At 46.8% G+C, this 17916-nt stretch overlaps 1 protein-coding gene across 1 annotated transcript in view; it reads left to right on the top strand.

Annotated features, from left to right (window-relative positions):
• NID1 (nidogen 1) overlaps positions 1–17916 on the top strand; it is a 78930-nt gene that overhangs the window by 32457 nt on the left and 28557 nt on the right. Inside the window, exons 5-10 of the mRNA XM_021696082.1 lie at positions 451–600; positions 4180–4431; positions 6498–6698; positions 8981–9226; positions 10267–10410; positions 15700–15825. Of these exons, the coding sequence (XP_021551757.1) occupies positions 451–600; positions 4180–4431; positions 6498–6698; positions 8981–9226; positions 10267–10410; positions 15700–15825 (1119 nt within the window). The remainder of the gene's footprint in view (positions 1–450; positions 601–4179; positions 4432–6497; positions 6699–8980; positions 9227–10266; positions 10411–15699; positions 15826–17916) is intronic.

Consider the following 17916-nt stretch of genomic DNA (forward strand, 5'->3'; position numbering starts at 1 on the left):
TATATATATATATATATATATATATATATATATATATATATATATGATTTTTTTTGCCACAATAAAAGTAAAAAAAAAAAAATTAAGTCTGTCCCAAAATGGGAAGCTAATCTGACCACATTACATGGACACCATCTTAAGATGGATATTGGGTGGCAGTAACCTAGTATTGATACAGTGATTATATGGATTCAGTGATCCAGTACCTTGAATTAGAGTATTTTTAAATAACTCCCTTGTGATATCTCAGACTCCTTTTAGACCTATTTGCCTTGGTGGTTGGAGTATAGGAGCCAAGACAGGACTTCGGTTGCTATGGGCTGTGAGCTCTGTCCCAGAATCCCCCGCGCAGGTGGGAATTCCTGCAAGGCTTGAGGGCTCACAGAATAACGAAGCCTGGTCCACTGCAGTGCAAAGCGCTTACCAGTGTGCTGTGTTTTCCCCGAACAGTGTTCAGCTACAACACGGATTCCCGCCAGACCTGCGCCAACAACAGACACCAGTGCTCCGTGCATGCCGAATGCAGGGACTTCGCCACGGGGTTCTGCTGCAGCTGTGTGGCTGGTTATACGGGGAACGGCCGGCAGTGTGTTGCGGAAGGTATTCGGCTTTGGGGGCACCTGGGGGGCTCAGTCAGTTAACAGCCCAACTCTTGGTTTCAGCTCAGGTCATGGTCTTGGGGTTATTAGATCGAGCCCGGCGTCGGGTTCTGTACTGGGTGTGGAGCCTGCTTGGGATTCTCTCTCTCCTCTCTCTGCTCGCTCGCTCTCTCAGAAAAGAAAAGAAGGTATTTGGCTTTTATGTGTTCCATTTGTGCGGGGAGAAGGAGGGAGTAGAGTCTTTGTTTTGGGGTTTGTTTTGAAATGTTGGCCTTTGCCCAGATCTCTAAAGGTGGGTAGTGTTTTTAGTAGATACTAGATTTTGAATGATATTTAATCTCTCATTCCATTCTTTCTCATCCTTCTCTAAAGGGCGTTTCTCAGGGAATGCCCACTTTTGTAATATGGTGAGGTCTCTTTCTTTCCTATGCAATATTTTTCTCCATCTGGGAAATGACTGCCCATGGGAGCCCATCTTCACAACTGCCTAGCGTGGGACAAAGGCTGAAGTGTTGAAATAATGCAGCCTGGACAAGGCATGATTAATGCCTCTCGTTTTCCTCCGTTTCGTTCCAACCTCCTCTGTGGCATTGCTCACAGACCTGAGTGTCCTAATGGTTGTTAAGCCCCAGCGGGGCCACAGTCGGCAGGCGTGGACCAAAGTTTGTAGTGGGGAAAAGTGTATTCCAATCACCGTTCCCCTCAGGCTATCCTTTCTTCATGCCCCTGAAATCACAGCATGATGATGGTGGAGCATAAGGGGTGCACCAGTTAATTCTGGAGCACCAAACCCATTGTGGGGCTGACTCCAGAATGGATTCAGCTGTGGGTCCACAGCTCTTCTGAGCTTTGGCCCCAAGAGGACCAACTAGTCCTGATGCTCTCGGGTGAGCAGGAGAATCTCGGCAAAAGTCTAGAGGGTCGGGATAATGGTTTACTCAGAGAGTGAGACCTCTGGGAGCCTGGGCCATAAACTAAGATTAAAACAAAAGCAACAAAAAAACCCTACCATCCTGAACCTTTGTCCCTTCAGACGCCAAGTCACCTCACTTGCCACAGTGATCACTGGTCATTTGCCTCGTGTTGAATAAGGAACCTCAACTGCTTTGCAAAATTTGACTAAATAAAACTCAGTTGGAGGAATGGTTTCTGTTTTTCACATCCCCAGCCATAGCTGTAGTTAAATCACTTATTTTAATTTGGTAAAAAAAAGTTTCCTTCTGGGTCACAATGAGATAAAGTGAGTTTTGCTAAATACCATCTGAAGCAATGAAAGAAAATTACGTATACTTTTCATGTTAATTTGGGGGGATGTTTTGAACTTCTGTAGATGGGTTCTGTTTTCTTTTAAATCCCACTACCCCAGGTATGATGTGCCTTTTGCTTCTTTGTTTTAGGCTTGGCTTTTATACTTCTCTCACCCTGAGAGAAGCTTCCAGAATCTACAATGAAAGCTCATTCTCAAAGAGCAATCTCCTTAGCTCTTTCCATGCCAAATATCAGAGCTGGAAATGCTGAGCAGTTTGTGTTTGGTGGCAAACTCAGCTATAACAAACTGTTCAGCTGCATATTTTGACATTATATACACGCCCCATGAAAGTTCTGTGGTTTAAATATTTGTTGGATTCTTGCTACTTTTGAAACATTTTTCTGGCTCAAGGTTTGGTGGAAAAAATTTGTTTGGTTTCCTTCGCTTGGCTTTCCTGCTTGTTTCTGCAATTGTTTGGGGGATGAATTTTTCGATATTAGTCTTCCAACTTCATAGCACTCCCCTGTGCAATGACACAATTTGTGTGCAGAAATACTGTGTGTGTCGAGTGTGCCTTGGCTTGTCAGTGACCCTACTTAATGGCTCGGGCATACTGAACACAGCAAAAGGTCTTCTGAACATGGGCGATGATGCTCAGGTGCGAGCCCGTCTGTCCAGTGTTATTCAACAGACTTTCCTGGGAACTTACTGTGTGTGGAAAACTCTGCTGAGTCCCAAGGGAAGGAGCTGGGTATGAACGTCCTGTCCCTGGTAATCTAGGAAGAGAACCAATGTATGTGCAATCGATAGCTGATCAAGTTTAATTCTGCATCAAACCTGAACAGTCCAAGGTGACTTATTTACCTCTTCCTTCAGTTTTCTTAAAAATATAATTAACACCCTTGTTTAAAGCTCAGAGTTTGGTGGGTTTTAGCCTCTTCACTGAGTTGTGCAACTGTCACCTCTATCTGGTTGTAGAACATTTTTATCAGTCCAGAAAGAAACACTGTATCCGCTAGCAGTCATTCTCAATTCCCCCAGGCCCCTGCCCCTGTCCACAACTGATCTACTTCCTCTCATTGAGGGTTGTCCTCTTCTGAAATATTTCCATTTCATTCCATGGAATCATAAGATATGTGACCATCTGTGTCTGACTTCTTTCACTTAGCATCCGCATTTTGGCACGTGTCAGTACTTCGTCCTTTTTTCTAGCTACACGTTCCATTGTGTGGTTATACCAAGCGATGGACATTCTGGCCATGATGAATAATGCTACTAAGAACATTTGTGTACAAGTTTTTGTGTGGACCTAGGTTTCCTGTTCTCTTGGGAATATACCCAGGAGTTGGAATTTCTGGGTCATATGGTAACCTTCAGTTTTCTTATTTGAATACAAGAATGACTTCATTTCTTTAGATCTTACATTTTCCTGATTAAACAGGAATATATGCAAGCTATAGATATTCACAAAACATAGAGGCATATATTATAGAAAATGAAAGTTTACTGTATTGCCCTGAGTTAACCCCTGTTAGCAGTTTTGGGTATCTCTTCCGGTATTTTCCCCAAGGTACATGCTAACATTTATTATTAATGTGTTTTTAAAACAAAAATAGTATTCTCTATATATTATTCGGTAATTTATGGAGAAAGCTTTTAAATTTCCATAGTAGGTTTCACATCTTTCCCAGTTGTCTGAATGGAACAATCAACCACGAACACACCCCCGTCTATGCGAGCCAGTCCTGGGCCGTTGGCCATGTTTGTGTGCCGAGTGATACCGGCAGTGCTCATGTCTGTTGCAGCTTGGGCCGAATGAAGCTCCAGGACCCAGACTGACCGTCCTCACCCTCAGTGAGAGAACCATATTTGAGCCAGAGCTGCGTATGAAGATGTGTGATAGATCAGGCTGCCAAGTGGCCCAGATTCCCAAGGACCATCCATTTTGGCCCTCTGTCCCAGCGAAATTCCTAATTCTGTCCCTTATACACTCAAAAGTGATCAGTGATAGGACCACCTAGTTCTAGATCACCCATGACACTGTTCTTCTCCTGAGATTATTTTATTTGTCCCTGAATTTCCTCTATCACACAGTGGCTCGCGTTGGAGCTACTTCCGTGCTGTTATCGGTCAGCATGGGAGAGAAGCAGGACGTTGGAATTTCTAAGGCTCACAGACAGTCGTGGGTATTGTCCTCTTGAGAACAACTGCTTTGACTTAACCCAAAGCCCTTTACCCCAATGCTGTTCTGCCTCTTTGCTTTATAGGTACAGATCCTCCCAGGCATGTTATTCTTTTTGAAGAAGCTGGCTTCTTTTGTTTCTTGCTCAGGTTCTCCCCAGCGAGTTAATGGCAAGGTGAAAGGAACGATCTTTGTGGGGAACAGCCCCGTCCCCGTCGTCTTTGAGAACACCGACCTCCACTCTTACGTGGTGATGAACCACGGACGCTCCTACACAGCCATCAGCACCATTCCAGAGACCGTTGGCTATTCTCTGCTTCCTCTGGCCCCTGTCGGAGGCATCATTGGATGGATGTTTGCGGTGGAACAGGATGGGTTCAAGAATGGGTTCAGCATCACAGGTAATTCACCTCAGATACTACAGTTAGTGGTGCCTGGGGAACCTGGGGGTGAATGGAAAGGGAACTCGACGTCTGCAGGCAACTTACTGATGAGCATTTTGTGGCTCCCGAAAGAAGATGTTGAGGTAAAATCATCACTAATATTTTTCGTTAGTGTGTGCTCATTAAGGCTATCTAGAATTGCATTTTCATCAGGGAGTGATTTCATGGTGGAGATTCAGAAGTCTCCAGCAGAGCAAATGGGGTCATCTCATACAGCCTCCCCCACCGAAGTGTGGGGCTGTCCCAGTTTCCCTCATTCTGTTTCTCATGCCTGCCTCCACATTCCCAACCAACCTGATCTGGTATTTGACATTGCTTCAGTATCTGCTTGGAGAAAAGAAACCTGTCATTTCTAGCTGGAAAATCAAGCCTGATAAACACAATCCTCCCAAGTTTTAGAAAACCTGACTTTCCTTGGAGCTTCTTAGAGGCTGTGCCCTGTCAGGGACAGTTCAGTCTTTAGCGGACACATGGGCAGATGGTTGGGGGAATGTTTCCATAGTGTGGCCGTGGCCCCTCCCACGTTCTGCTGAGCCCAGCTCCCCTGTGCATGCTGGAGGCCCTTTCCAGGAACAGCCTGGGTGCAAGAGACTGTGTCCTTCCTCCCCGGGCACTCCCAGGACCTGGAGCTTGTTCTGGGTCACAGGAACCCATCGCTGCCTCTGACTAGATCTGCTTTCTCCCCACTGCCTTGCCTCGCTGAGTCTCAGCCACGGCTTTATTGCGGAAACACCATGAAGCAGGGTCTCTAGGCTTTGCAAGGGTAACCCTCCAAAAGTTCCAGAGCATAAATACATAGCCTCCTGAAATGTGGCCATTTTAAGAAAGGAGCGGATATATATTTGCAAAAGGGTGGCCCTCCCTGTAAGATATCAAATGTATGGCCTAATATTTTTTCCCTCTATCCCTCAGGCACATAAATACATCCTGAGTATTACAACCGGGTTCATGTTCTCGTGCAAATGTGCGCCTTCCTTTGCAGACACAGCTGCGCTTTGCAGTCAGACCCACGGACGCTACTTCTTCCCTGCGCAGCTTTTCAAATTGGTGTTGCTTTGTCTGTGGGTTGATTTAAACTGGTGATATCTGATGTGACAACGTCAGGGTCAGCAGGGCCGAGGGAGACTTGGCAAATTCCCTGCCCCAGCAAATCTCTGTTACTACAGTGGTCCTTAACGGCCCCAGGACCTGGATTAGCGCCTGGATATCTGCCTGGGACTCGGGTCCTTACTATAAAGCAGAAGTTGTCACACTTTCTGCCAAGGGGCAGATAGTAAATCTTTGCTTTGCCTCAGTATTCTAGTCTGTACGGTCTCTGTTGTAATTCCTCAACTCTGTTAAGTCATTGCAGACCGAAAGCAACCGTAGATAATATGTAAATGAGTAAGCGTGGCTGTGTTCTAATGAAACTTTACTAATGGGCACTAAAATTTAAATTTCATATAATTGTCACGTATTATATGTGCAGACCAAGGGGAGCTGCTGAGCCAACACCCGTTGTGGGTGCTCCTCAGGTGGTTTCTGGGACCGGTGGTGCTTTGCCCTGAGCAACCCACCCATCCTGACCAGCACGCTAACCTGTTAAAACAGTCGTCACCATCACTGACATTTGACAGAGCACTTTTTTAACATACTTTATCTCATCTAGTTTCCACAAAGTAGCCTGTATCCATCTTTTATCATCGAGAAATGGAGGCTCGGGGGGTTAGGTAACGTGCTCAGTCAGTACCTAGCACAGCTGGGAGTCAAACTCTAGACCTTTGCTTTTTCCAGCACTATTCCTGAGCCAGCCCCATCTCAGAGGCTGGTGCGGGGCAGGGAAGCAGCTTCTCTCCTCTGCGCACGACTCAGCTGGGCCACGTGCATGTCCCGGCTCTGTGCTCAGCGTCACCAGCTCCGTTTCTCCCAACCAAACTAAAGCACCCGTGGAGGAGGTGCGAGCCTCCTTCATAAGCAGCACCCCCAGCCTAGGGCTGACATGAGGGGGCTCCCCAGGCGGCAGAATGACTGACCTTGCTTTCCAGGAGGCGAGTTCACCCGTCAGGCCGAGGTGACCTTCGTGGGGTCCCCGGGCAAGCTGATCATCAAGCAGCAGTTCAGCGGCATCGACGAGCACGGACACCTGACCATCGACACGGAGCTGGAGGGCCGCGTGCCCCATATCCCGTTTGGCTCCTCGGTGCACATCGAGCCCTACACAGAGCTCTACCACTACTCCCGTGGGGGTGAGCCGCCAGCGCCGCGTGGGGGGTGAGGGAGTAAGGGAGTCGGGGGTGAGGGGGAGGGGTGGAGAGGTGGGGTGGGAGGGTTGGGGGGACAGCCCCAGCTCCCCACTGACTCCAGATGGACCCACTGTTGGCCAGGGCCATCCCCTGGGCTTCCTAGCGGGAAATAGACTGGCACTAGCTTATTAAAATCACCTTTTCCCCTAATTACAGTCATAGTACACACTAATACAAAATTAGTGTGAAGAAATTAAGCATAATGGTAGAACTGGGACATAATTAATATTAGGTTTAAATTATTTCCTTTCAGCCTTTCCCCCATTTATATATAAAATACCCCAGTAGAGGCGCCTGGCTGGTGGACGGCGGGGAGTGTGGGACTCTTGATTTTGGGGTTGTGGATTCGAGGATTCAAGCTCCACCTTAGGTGTAGAGATTACTTAAAAATAAAAATCTTAAAAAAAAAAACCCAACATATATAAATATAATATTTCAACATAGATCTTATAAGTCCTAGGGTTGTAATGTACAGCCTGGCTATTACATCTATATGTAAATATATGTACATATGTATATATGTATATATCTGTATTTTAATTTACTATTTTAAATAATTTCAAACTTACACAAGAGTTGAAAGTAGCACAATTTCCATCTGCCATTTACTCACTTCCACCAATTGTTAACATTTTGCCATATTTATTTTATCATTCTCATATATATATATATATATATCTTGCAAATAATACATTTTTTTGAAAGTAAGTTGTAGTCATTGTGATCCTCCACCCCCTAAATAATTCACCCATTTTTCTTAAGAACTAGAACATTCTCTTATGTGGCCACAGTGCAATGTTCACAGTCAGGAAACTTCACATTGATGCAATATTATTATGTGCTCTATAGTCAGGTGTATAGTTTTTATTTAAATAAAATTGCAGTTATACCCCATTATTATATCTTCATTTTCCAGTTAATTTCAAATCCTGAATATTTTATAGTTTCATTCAGTAGGCTTTGAAAACACTTTTTAATGAATCTGCACGATTGTCTTATATGGCTATTAATTTAAACCATTCTATTTTCTAAAGCTTAAGTTATTTCCAATTTTCCCATCCCATAATGAGTTGAAAGGACCATCTTCATCATAAATCTTGACCAAATTTCTGATTCTTTTCTAAGATTCAATTCCTAGAAGTAGAGTTGCTGAGCCAAACAATAGGAACTTTTTAAAGGCTCTCATTAAGTCGCCATCCGGAGAGGTCATACTAATTACCACACTCTGTGGCTTGATTGGGCTCTTCCGGGGACCCCGAGGGTTGGTGGCCCGGAGGTGGAGTGAGCAGCAGGATCCCAGTCTGCCGTCGGCCTGCGACCAGCTGGCGTTTCTGGCAGCACAGCACGTGGGAGCTGGACAAGAGGCAGCTTACATTAATCTTTTATTTATCCTCTGGCTTTTGTTATGAACTACAGCAGAGCACACAAATATAAAGAGCCTTTTATTCTTTTTTATTTATTTATTTTTTAAATAGGACGTTGAGAGTTTCATCGTATGGGTGAAAAGCAAGCTCTCTCCTGAGTGGGAAGACTGTCTCTCTTCTCCTCTGTTGAGGTTCGCTCATGGCATTAGAGTAATTTTTCAGAAATTGGCTACTGAAACCCATTTAGTGTCTCATTTTTTTTTTTTGTATCAGAGAACTGCTTCATCTAGGGTGATACATAGCCACCACTATTTATTGAATCTCAAGTGAGATAATCTATATAAAGCTGTTAGCTCTCTGCTAGTTACAGGGTCAGTGCTCTATAAATGGTAGTTTATCTTAGTAGTATTAGCCTGCGTGGGTCCAGAAATTTTACACACGTATGTCATTCTCACCCCAACCCATGTTGTAAAAGAAATGGCGGCTAAAGAAGTTGTAACCGGCCTGCGATCGCACACCTTGTGAGTGGTGGTGTCAGTTCAGGTGTATCTGCTTTCAAGCATGTGCCCTTTCCCCTGGACCTTAATCTCTGGGTTGGTTCTGGGTGGCTTCAGAACTTACAAAGAGCACTTGATGAGAGAAAGCAGTAAATACTACTAATGCAAACAATACCATAATAGTGTGGGAAATCTAGGTAGCACGAGTCCCAACACAGAAATTAGCGGTCTTACGTAATCCGTTCCATCTGATCTCTCATCTGGGCTGGGAATACTGCCCATGGTTTTAAAGCCCTTGACTAAACCTCTTGCCTCGTTTGTTGCCCTGCCTTGTCTCCCTTCTTCCCCCCACAACACATCCCAGTGATCACCTCCTCCTCCATGCGGGAGTACACTGTAATGGAGCCTGAGCAAGATGGCGCTGCCCCTTCCAACATCTACACTTACCAGTGGCGCCAGACCATCACCTTCCAGGAATGCGCCCACGACACCTCCCAGCCGGCCCTGCCCAGCACCCAGCAGCTTTCAGTGGACAGCGTGTTTGTCCTGTACAACCAGGAGGAGAAGATCCTGCGCTATGCTCTAAGCAACTCCATCGGTCCCGTGAGGGGTAGGAATGGCAGCTCAGATTGGGCATTGTGTGTCTGCCCGCACATCTGTGTCTCCTCTGGCATGTGTTGTTTTTCATCTTTTACTCTCAGTAAGAAGAAGAGGATGCTAGAGTATGTCCTGACAGAGATAAATAATGTTGCCATCTATGATTCTAAAAACTTAACACATCTCTGTGTGGGGTGGAGTGAAGAATGCTAACCCATTGAGGTACCTTCCAGAGCAGACCATCCGAAGGCTATGGCTGGCTTTGGCAGCGCATTTCGAACACTCATGCTCAGCCTTGGGAATGCTCAGCTCAGGGTCTGAGGAGATCTAAATAAAGTCTGATGAAGGTCAGGTATGGAGCCTACAGCACCCCCCGTCCTGTGGTAGCACATCGCTGGCGCTGAGGTCTGGTCTGTGGGTGCTTCTGGCTGCATGCAAGGTGCTGGTGTTTGGAGAGCTAGCATGCCGTCTCGGTGTCAGACTCCACATCACCTGAATCTTCTAGCCCCATGGGCTCTGTATATTTGGGGTCTGGCATTAGGGTCTAGAGTTCTCTTTTCCAGTTCTCTTTAGTGCTCCCTGCATACTCAGGTCACCTCTCCAGCTCACCACATTTGTCCTTGCTTTGCTCCATAAAGCAGAAGGAGGGCAGGTGTCTTTCTTCCTCCTTTGACAACACTGGCTCTAGGCATCAGGGGTGATACATTTTTTTTTTCTTAAAAGGCTTGGCAGTAAACATTCTAGGCTTTTCCAGCTCTATGGTGTCTGAAGATCTCAGTTCTGCCGTTGTGGCACAAAAGCAGCCGTAGACTATATGCAAGTGAATGGATGTGGCTGGTTTCCAATAAAACTTTATTTACAAGAACAGGCATGGATCTGGAGGGACGTGGTTTGCTGATCCTGCCCCAGGGTGGCACAGGAGTTGGCTGGTTTCTTGTGCCAGGGCCCTCTGCCGTTCTCTGGGTCATCAGCTGGACCTTACTTTCTGTGGAAGGAGGAAACCTGCAGGCGTTCCTGAATTACTCACTTGGCCTCCTTGTCTCTCCTTCACAGACGGCTCCCCGGATGCCCTGCAGAATCCTTGCTACATCGGCACTCACGGGTGTGACACCAACGCGGCCTGTCGCCCTGGTCCCGGGGTTCAGTTCACCTGCGAGTGCTCCATCGGCTTCCGAGGGGATGGAAGGACCTGCTCTGGTACAGCCATCCCTTCTGACTTGTGGGGGCTGGGGAAGAGGCTAGGAGGAGGTGTCTGGAGTCTGCAAACCAGAGGGCCGGGTGAAGCGAGGTTGCAGGGGTGAGGGAAGCCCTGGGGGACGTGCCGAGCCCCACACCTGGGGTTCCTACAGTCATCTTGTAGAACTGAAACTCTGTCCCCGTTAAACAACAGCTCCCCATTCCCTTGTCCCCCCAGCCCCTGGCCACCACCATTCTACTTTCTGTCTATGAATGTGACCCCTCTATGTACCTCATCGAGTGGCATTACACAGTTCTTGTCCTTCCGTGACTGGCTTATTTCACTGAGCATAATGTCCTCAAGGCTCATCCACGTGGTAGCCTGGGTCAGAACTAACTTCCTTCTTAAGGCGGGAATCACATTCCATTGTGTGCGCACACTACCATTTTTTTTAATTCATTTGTCTGTCTGTGGATCCTTGGGTTGCTTCAATTTTTTTGGCTAGTGTGAATAATGCTGCTAGGAACATGGGTGTACAAATACCTGTGTGAACCCCTGCTTTCAAGTCTTTGGGGGCATATACTCAGAAGTGGAATTGCTGGGTCATAGCGTGATTCCATGTGTGATTTTTTGAAGACACTCCACAGTGTTCCCCACGGCAGCTGTACCATTCCCACCAACAGCACACAAGCGTTGCCCTTGGCCCACGTCCTTGCCGACCCTGTTATTGTGGCTTATTTATATATTTATATTGATAGTGGCCATTCCACTGGGTGGCAGGTTTCATTCCCGTTTCTGTAGCTGAGAAACACTGCGGCTCATCAAAGTGAGCCAGTGACACTGGACATTGGAACTTGAGTCTGTCTAACACATGCGTGTTATGCTGCCTTCCCACTGAACTTATTTGATTACAATTTATTTATTTATTTTAAAGAATTTATTGGAGAGAGAGCGAGCATGAGAGAGAGAAAGAGAGGGGGGAGGGGCAGAGGGAGAAGCAGACTCCCCGCTGAGCAGGGAGCCCAATGCGGGACTCCATCCTGGGACCCTGGGATCACGACCCGAGCCGAAGGCAGATGCTTAACTGACTGAGCTACCCAGGCGCCCCTAATTATAATTTAATTTTGAATACTGAGCCATGACAGCCGGTATTTCTGCATTTGTGACTAAGTGTCAGTCCACTACCAAGGGCCAGTTAGTTGAGGCCTGACTCAGTGAAGAGTCCATCCACAGAGGCAACGAGTGCAGGAATGTCAAGCCTTCAACCAGAGCCGCCTAAATCTGCAACAGAGGGCTCGCTAGCAGATGTAGGAGATGCTAGAAGGAAGTTCCCCCAGTGAAAGAGTGGCATGCACATGTATGTTTGCCAGAAAGGTGAGCAGTCCCCTTGAATGACTGGCGTCTGAGAATCTGGTGAGCCTTGAAACTGGAGGACAGTGCCTTAGGTCTGGCATCCAGCCCTCTGACTGGTGGCAGATTTCGTGTGCTGATTTAACATAGAGGTTGGCAGATCCTACTGACAGTATGTTGCTGTATTTGTCTCAGAGTGAGGTGCTCACTGGGCATCTGAAATAGTGGGGAGCAGGAACTTGCACTTCCAGGAGCAGATTGTATAACCATTTAGCCAGCCTGCTGATGGCTTTGTACAGGTGGTAGAATTCAATCCGATGCTCACCTTCATTGTAACATGCAACTGGGAGGGGGACAGAGTTCCTACTTGCCTCTAATCATCAGAGTTTTCCAGAATTTCCCCAAATAGCCCAACAGTCTTGAATGGCTGACCTGGCTCAGGCCAGTTTGAAACAGCATGGTAGTGTGTGTGTGTGTGTGTGAGAGAGAGAGAGAGAGAGAGAGAGAGAGCAGAGCCAGGAAGATGGTGACGGACACCATGCAGGGATGGGGCTCCCTCACTTCTCTGCTGGAAGCATATACCTCCTTAGTCTCTATGTGGCCCTGCTTCAACTTCATAAGCCAACCCAATGTGGGTAAAGCATGGAGATGCCCCAACCCGCTGCTGCTGAACCATGAGCTCTGGCTAGTTCTTCCACTCTTCGTACCTGAGCAGATTGTAGCGGGAGTGCTTGCTTCACTTCCCAAGGCACAACCAGCCATACCTTACATAATCTGTTGCTATCATAGAAAACCCTCTGGTGCTCTCAGGGAGATAGGTGCTCATGTGTGAACTTGCCTTTGTTCTCTGGTTAGTCTCCGTTCTGGCAGATTAGCACCATGGAATGTGAGGATATTCCCAGTCAGGCTACTTTTTGTTCGGGGTCACTAGAACATGCCTCGGAGTGTTAATGCATTGAGGCATTAGGCTGTTGATAGGAAATTGCATTAAGCAAATCATGCCGTGTGTTATTTTGACCTGGAAAGTGACTTCGAAGAGAATGAGAATGAGCCTTTGTAATTCAGTTTGTGTAACATTGATGTAATGATAGATGACATCCCCAACAAGCCTGGTGTTGGCTAGATGCTGCACGGTGACCCTCCAAGATAGTTTGAAGAAGGTTTCCAGACGAATTGCAGAGTTCTGCTGCCTGGCAGAATGACTCCCATACATTCCTCAGTTGGGAGTCTGTAGAGATCATTTTGGATAACCTCTCTTCAAGTAATTTTGAGTACACACAAGGCCTTTAACAGATCAATCATGAGACTCCTCTCCTCAAAAAGCCTGGCCTTGAGAAAGGGGCAAATTCAGATTTGTTGAAAATATGTGAAAAGTAGCCACTCTGAAAAAAAAAAAGGAAGGAGTAATTACACAAATAATCTAGGACTTTCCTGTTGGGCTAGATAATGATCTACGTGCAAGGAAATCTCGTCCCAGAGACGAGAGCAATAAATTTGAAGCAGATTTTGTGATATTTTACGAGGGGCGGTTAGCACCAATTCACTGTGTCCACTAAAGGAAGGATTAGTCCTAGCCTCAATTTACAGAAGGATTTAAAGTAGACATTAGGAAGAATTTCACTATAAGGACTGTGAGCTTTTAGTGGGGAAACTCCTAGAGTCTTGCTCTACAGAAAAGATGTCACCCTGCTTGGGTCTATATATATAGAGAGAGAGAGAGAGACCGTCATGGAGGTCTAGATCTTCATGCGCCAGGGGACCATGCCCTCCCTCATCCCACGGGCCCCCAGGTCCCCCTAGGTAGGGCGTGAGGGATTGATCACCCTCCCAATCACTGAAGTAGCTTTTTTGAAACACACAGCTTCCCTGTCCAAGGGACTGGAACTTGGAACCCTTCCCCGGGTGATTTCGCTCTGTCCCTTTGATCGAAAACTTGCTCTGGGCTCTTGTGCTTTGGCAGTGGAGTCCGAGCTGTGGAGCCCTGCAGTCTGAACAGGCTGGGAGTGTCCTCTGAGAGTTAGGGCACAGAGACCTTGGAAGCCGGGCTGATTTTTTTCTTCTGTGTTGTCAGAGCAGCTGCTGGGGGCTGGAGCTGTGGAGTCCATGCTTGCTGGATATCCCCGTAGCTGCACTCCAGCTCCAGCTCGTGGAAGAGGCCGCTTTGGGAGGGGCTTTGTTCTCTAACCTTCCAGCTGTGCCCGGAGCGGTCCTCTTGTGTGAGACCTCATATCTTAAACGTTGCAAAGGATCGTGCATTGCAATATATTTTTAAAAAGCTGAATACCATTTGGTTTGGGTTTTTGCATGGGTAGAGGTCAAGCTCTGGGGCTGATGTGGCAAAAATGCCTCTGTCGTGCAATGTGGTCCAATAGGCCAGCAGGGTATTTGTCTCACCAGTGAAGAGTTGGGCTAGGCTGGCCTTTGGAGGTGGACGCATGAGGCTTTGTTTTCCAAGCGTGAAAGATTCACATGAAGGCATTGGAGGAGGGTGAGAAGAGGAGGGGACTTGTATGATCTCAGCCATCATGAAGTGACGTCCCCATGTCTCAGGGTTCTAGAAATGCCCCAAGTAACTGCATACACTCTGAGGATGAGGCTGGCATGGGAAAGACCTTGTGTGATTGTGTTTGTTTCAGTCCATCAGTGGACAGGTAATCAGGGCAATGATGAGTTCACTCGGTTTCTTGTCTGGGCCAACCAGCATTGCTGTGGTGTTAGCTACAGATTGGACCCCGATGCCTAGTGGCCATCTGATGAGGGCCATGTCCCTAGAATCGGCCAAATCCAACCTCTTGGCTGGTTGTATAGATGAACCCCTAAAAATTATAATAATAGCTATGTTTCTTGAGCATACTAGGAGCTCCTCTGGCTTACATCCAATTTCTGTAATCCTCAGAAGAACCCCTCGAGATTAGTAATATTGTGCTTCATATACCAATGGGGAAACTGAGGCTGAGTAGTTAGTAACTTACCCAAGACCACTCAAGCTGGTAACTAAAGGAGGCAGGATTTGAACCTAGCTATGTCCAGCTCCAAAGCATATGGTTTTTTGTCTTGCATTATCCCATAATTGTCATGAGAGGGCATCACCCTACTAGTTCATTTACAAGCTTCCTTTTAGTGCATTAAGCTCTAGACAACATTCAGAAATTCACAATTAGGCTTTAAATTGTTCAACTTTGCTTTGTACCTATAAGTGGAGAAAGGTAGTATTTTTAAGTAGCACATTTAAATACGCTCTGTAGTTTTAGGAGGCGTATTCACAGTCTAGACACTTGTCTGCACAGCTTTCTGATGTGTACTTGCCATTCTGATGTGAGCAAACCCCAGGGTCAGCAATTAACTCCAGGAGAGGCAGGGAAGCACACGTTTACGTAGGAGGAGGGCCTTGGGATCACTCTCGAAAATGATGCACAGAAAAAAAAAACTCTTACTGGGGCGCCTGGGTGGCTCAGTCAGTTAAGCGTCCAATTCTCTGTTTCAGCTCAGCTCATGATCTCAGGGTCATGAGATGGAGCCTTGCGTCCAGCGCAGAGTCTGCTTGAGATTCTCTCCCTCTGCTCTCCCCCTCAATAAATAAATAAATGAATAAACAAACAAATAAATAAATAGAAAAAAATCATATTAATGTTACTTTTGGAATATAGAAAAGTTTTATTTATTTTAAATTTTTAAATTTTTTAAATTAACATATAATGTATTATTTGTTTCAGGGGTACAGGTCTGTGACTCATCAGTCTTACACAATTCACAGCGCTCACCATAGCACATACCCTCCCCAATGTCCATCACCCAGCCACTCCATCCCTCCCACCCCCTTCCCCTCCAGCAGCCCTCAGTTTGTTTCCTGAGATTAAGAGTCTCTTCCGTTTACAGGCCAAAATGCTTTCTATCTTATTATATTTACTGATATTTGAAGTTTTTTTTAAAGTCTGCATTTTTAAAAAAATTCATTGTAGATATCGATGAATGTTCAGAACAGCCCTCGGTGTGTGGGAGCCACGCAATCTGCAGTAATCACCCCGGAACCTTCCGTTGCGAGTGTGTGGAGGGCTATCAGTTTTCAGAGGAGGGAAAGTGTGTGGGTAAGTTATGTGTAATTTTTCAAAACGCTTGTTCATATGGTGTGCGTTCGCATCTGTGCGGATGAAGGTGATGCCCCAGATAATTATCCTGGTTGGGATGGCAGGGGCCGGCTTTTATTCGGAGAAGCAGTTTACAAAGATGAATCAGACTTCATTCCTTCCCTCCACCCACCTGGAGGGTCATACGTCTAAGGAATAAGCAACGTTATTGTAGGCCACAAGTCATAGCAGAACTTCTTAGCCTTGTCAAAGGAGGGAGTTGAAGCTCTTCATTGGGCTAATAATGCTTTAGGTTGGTGGTGCTCGGGGGGGGGTGGTGCTGGTAGGCCAACCACAAAGAGCCAGATTGTTTAGATTTTTTCCACTTTTTTTCTACTGCAGCACTTTGACCTATGGGTTCCAAGAATTTTAAGTTCAGAGATTCTTGCAGATTTCCGGGTCTGGAGGGCAGCATGCTGAATGGGCCATCTGAGCTCAGCATTTCTTCCCAATTTTAAAACAGATTCTTCTTGTATGGCGTCAGTGAACCACCTCCTTGCCCCTTCCTTGCTGCTCACTGAAGCCTAGCGTGCATTGTTTGCTCTGTCTCGAAGCTCAGATGAGGCTGCCGAGGTCCCAGGGTGAGGTGATGGCTTGAGGGCGGAAAGGAACAGGCAGTTCTCATATTTTGAATGTGACCCAAACAGCTGTGGATTTAGAGAAGCCAGTCCCCTTTGCACAGAGTGCAGATTTCAGCTCTGCTAAGGTTACTTCTTTTTCTTTCTCAATAGAGAACAACAATTTCTGTGTATCTGGCCTGACTTCCTTCCCTGCTTTTTTGAGATGGAGGTGATTCGAACGTTTATTTTGCATGACAGCACCATTTACATTACATCCGGACTCAGACCTGGGGGGGGGGGGGGTGCAGTCCTGGGGTAGATGGCTGTGAGGCGTGACGTCCTGGGTTTCTGTGGCCAACCATCCCTGACGTGCACACTCACTGGGGGATGGGTGGGGTTGCAAATGTCTACTCCGAGGCATTGGATTTTGATGAAGACACTTCACGTGTCTGGACCTCAGTGCCTCAGACTGGATCATGGGTTCACTGTGCGCCCCCGGAGCCCTTGGAGATCCCTCAGGAGCTGCCAGTGAGGATCCATGGGAGCCTGGGCAGATTTGTCCTCCACCCCGACCTCCAGCCATTCATTTCTCTATACATCACATTCTGAGGGAGATTGTGTTTGAACGGTGGATCCCACTGCTCAGAAACAAATGTGAAAACCACCTGAAGATCCGCCACTGGATCACCCCTGTTACTCTGCTCCTTTGAGACTCGCCACATGGAGAGGTGGCTCACGGGGTAAAACCAAGTCTGCCTGAACGCATTCAAACAAATCACTGTGGCTCATCACCGGATCACCTAATGGGCAGTTTCACCTCTGCCGAAATTCCTCGTTACAGCTGTACGCTGCGCAGGAACCTCGGTTGGAAAGGTTTTTCTCCAGGTCACAGCAGGGAAGGGAGGGAAGAGAATTGGGACAGTTGAGGAGGCCGGTGCTGTGAAGGCTGGGGCTCGTGCAGTGGATGTGGGCTGGCCAGACATAAGGATCTTTCCGTGAGGATCGGTATCCCGTGTGGGAGGGGCTGCCCGGTGGACTTCCGTGTTTGGCATTTCCTGTAAACCCGCGACCTTTCTCTTTTCCACCGCGTGCCAACTTTTACAGTTAATTAGAATGTGCAAAGTATGTTCACACAAAGGAAACAGTCCATAGATCACCTTTATGTGGAGACACAGACAACCCCCCTCTGCATGGCCACAGCCCTATGATACGTGGCTCTGGGTGTAGAATGTGGGGAAATTTGAGGTTCCATTGACCCCTCACATGGGTGTCTTTGTGCAGTGCACAACACCATGTACCTGCCCATCCCTCAGGGCAAGAAGAGGGCCTTAGGCTTGGCCTTGCTTCCCCCAGTGTTCTCCCTTCCCTTCTGGTCATGTCGTTAGGAAAAATTATTGTAAATCATTCACTTTTGTGACCTTATCTTCAGAACTTAAAGTAAGTAGGGAAACCACCCTCCTTAGAGCTCTTTATACCCTGTATACCTTTCTCT

Source organism: Neomonachus schauinslandi, chromosome 6 (assembly GCF_002201575.2).
Source record: "Neomonachus schauinslandi chromosome 6, ASM220157v2, whole genome shotgun sequence".
Lineage (NCBI taxonomy): Eukaryota > Metazoa > Chordata > Mammalia > Carnivora > Phocidae > Neomonachus > Neomonachus schauinslandi.